Below are 3,236 nucleotides of genomic sequence, written 5' to 3' on the forward strand. Positions count from 1 at the left end.
TTACAAATTCACTGACTCAGCTTTCCTCCTGCAGTCGGCGTCATAGTGTGTGTTTTGTGAGATGGAGGAGGACTTCGTGGATTGGTGTTGGACATATGGGTTAATGTTAGACTTATGGGCTTGGACAGCACTGGGTTGGGATGCCTTCTTAATGTACATATCTTACACCGTCTGCTGTCTCCCTTCACCCACATTTATTCTGTTCGTCGTGTGTGTGTGTGTGTGCACGTGCGCGTGCGCGCGCGCATGTGCGTATTATACATCAACCATTGCCATCGGTGCCCCTTTCTCCCTCTTCTCTCCCCACCTCCCCCTACCCTCTTGGCATCACTACTCCCATTATTGTTCTTGAGGGGTTTATCTGTTTATCTGGATTCCCTGTGTCACGAGCTCTTATCTGTACCAGTGTACACACTCGAGTCTAGCTGGTTTTGTAAGGTAGAATTGGGGTCATATAGTGGGATGGAGGGGAAGCATTAAAGAACTAGAAGAATGTTGTGTGTTTCATCGGTGCTATACTGCACCCTGGCTGGCTCGTCCCTTCCTTGTGACCCCTCTGTGAAGGGATGTCCAATTGTTTTCAGGTGGGCTTTGGGTCTCCACTCCCCCACCCCCACCCCCACCCCTCCCGCCGGCCCCCATTCACATCAATGTGATTGTTTGTTTGGGGTCTTCAGATAAGACTGAGCTTTCTACTCCTGTAAATAGTTACAGTCTTGGAAACCCACTGAGGGGTAGCTATAAGTCAGCACTGACTTGATGGCAGTGAGTTGAGAGTTGAATTGCGTCTACTATGACAAAACATGATACACGCTATGTTTGTCACTCACTGCTTTGTGGTAGCTCTCCATTAGCTTTTATCACCATCATTCAGTCTACCTACCCTGACATTCAGTCTACCTACCCTGACAGTGAGTGGGAGCCCTGATTGGACTCCCAACCAATATATGGCATGCGCAGCTACCACCCATCTGTCTGTGGATGCTGTCAGGTTGCTAAGATACTGAACCGGTTTCAGTGAAGCATACTGAGTAAGATGTACGAGGAAGGAAGGCCTGGCAATCTTCTTCAGAAAGCTAGCCGATGGAAACCCTATGGGTCATAATGATGTGAATGACAACTTCTCATGAGATGGAGCAGGACTGGGCCCCTTCTTGTTCCATTGTTCTTAGGATCGCCGTGAGTCTGGAGTGAACTAGACAAACAACAACAACACTGATGGCAACATCCTTGTCAACAAGGATGTACTGATCCTTCCTTCCCTAACACTGCACATGGCACATTCAATATGTACGTGTTCATTCACGTGGTAAATATTTATTAAGCACCTACAGTGTTCCATTCTGTTGTGCGTAGCATCACAGACAACTCAAAGGCACCTAACAATAACAACAACATGTATCAAGTAGGAACCGTACTGGCGCTGCTAGGTCGTTAAGTCAGAAGTTCAAACCTACCAACCGCTCCATAGTAGAAAGTTGAGGCTATCTGTCCCATAAAGACAGCCTCAAAAGTCCTCCGTAAGGTCATTGTAAGTGGGTGGGGATATATGGTTATGTATCAAGTACTGTGCTAGGCACAAAATTCAGTGCGGTCAACAAAGCCGCTCATGTTTCTTAGAGCCTAATGGGGACTTAAATTTTAATAGCAATTTAAGTCTGCAAGTCCTAGAAAACTAACAACAGGCAAAGAAATTGCCATTCTTAAACAAAAACATCAATGAAGAAATGGTAAAAGCCATTTCCAAATATGTATTTCATCCATGGACATGACTAACTCTGGCTAATATGTCTTTTACTCACCCCCATCTTTCTTTTTAGCAATAATTCTGTTCTTCAGCCATTCTTTAGTTTCTTCTTTGACATTCTGAGCAAGTTCTATGACTACTAAAGGTGTGAAAGAAGTCTCGCAGGTATCCAAAGCAGATAAGGTGACTTTCATCTTGAACAAACTTGCTGAAAATTAAAATAAAATAAATAGCATGAATAGGTTATTATGGAAAAGAGAAATGTGCTATAGACTGTGCTTGCATTGTCTCTAAATTGCCTCCAATTTCGGCTTCCAAGGTAAAGGAAAACTGCTCATTTTCCAGGTGTGTGAGAGGACCTGAAGCAAACCCAACAAGTAGCTCAAAGCAAAGCGCATGTGCAAACCAGGTCCTTACAAAGACGGAGAGAGCAGGGTTTTTGTGTTTTTTCCTTAAGAAGCTGAAAATAGAGGAGACATGCAAGTAAATGAAGGAAAACAGTGTCAAAGGTGCTTTTACACAAGGAAAGGAAGCATTTCCATAAGATGGAACACCTGAACAGGATTTAGCAGAATGGTCAGTGGAAAGTCTTTAAGTAGAGGACAAAGGATTTCCCTACAAAATAATGGTGAAAACAGGCAATAGGCTCAAGGGAATGTTTAAGTGGTTAGGTGTGTGTAGTAGTTACATCATCTGGTGTCAATTTGGGAGAATTACGGGTGAAGGGGTGGAGTCTGGCCTGTCAATCAAGATATAACCAATGAGGCCTCTGTATGGGCCTGGCCTTCCCCTGAGAATTCTGGGAACTCCTGGATTTCCTCCTTGGAGGCGGGAAACATTTCTCTCACTCTGCTCACTCCCTGAGAGATGCTCTACTGACAAGACACATGGCGCTATGCTCTGGGAGCTGGAGAAGCCACATGGACCTACCCTGATGCAACCAGACCTTTGGAGCTGAACAAGCCACATGGAGAGCCCTGCTGGTGCTGAGATGCTTACAACACCACTGGATCCCCAAAACCTCCAACCCACTGGCCTGTGATCCTCCTGCATTCAGCATCATTGCATGTATTTCATGAGTCTGAAGAGGACTGTATAGATTGGTATCCGACATATGGTCTAACATTGGACTTATGGACTGGATCTGGAGTGGGCTGAGACGTTCTCTCAGTATTCAATTGCTCTTGTAGATAAACCTCTTTCTTATATACATGAGTCTGCCTGGATTTGTTTCTCTAGTCTACACAGACTAACACAGGTGTGGTTACTATATTAACTATGTGTGCAGGAAAGAGAGGAGGGGATGAGTTGGGGTCAACTACAGGCCTGGATTACAAAGCAATGGGGTTTGTTCTACATATAGTAGGCATCACCAAGTATGAACATGGAATGGACACAGACTTCACATGAGGGTAAAGTTACAAGCATCACAAAGGATCAGCCTACAGGGTGGGAAACCCTATGAGTCGTCCAGAGAGAGCAAGTAATG

At 44.9% G+C, this 3,236-nt stretch overlaps 1 protein-coding gene across 3 annotated transcripts in view; it reads right to left on the reverse strand.

Annotated features, from left to right (window-relative positions):
* ANO10 (anoctamin 10) overlaps positions 1–1,950 on the reverse strand; it is a 186,535-nt gene extending 184,585 nt beyond the window's left edge. For all 3 annotated transcript variants that reach the window (XM_045295089.1, XM_045295090.1, XM_030886940.2), the window contains exon 1: positions 1,803–1,950. In XM_045295089.1, coding sequence (XP_045151024.1) covers positions 1,803–1,941 — 139 coding nt within the window. In that variant the 5' untranslated portion in view covers positions 1,942–1,950. The remainder of the gene's footprint in view (positions 1–1,802) is intronic.
* Between the last annotated feature and the right edge of the window lie 1,286 nt (positions 1,951–3,236).

This window comes from Echinops telfairi, unplaced genomic scaffold, assembly GCF_000313985.2.
Source record: "Echinops telfairi isolate 266 unplaced genomic scaffold, ASM31398v2 ScPeMD7_4225;HRSCAF=4972, whole genome shotgun sequence".
Classification (NCBI taxonomy): Eukaryota; Metazoa; Chordata; class Mammalia; order Afrosoricida; family Tenrecidae; genus Echinops; species Echinops telfairi.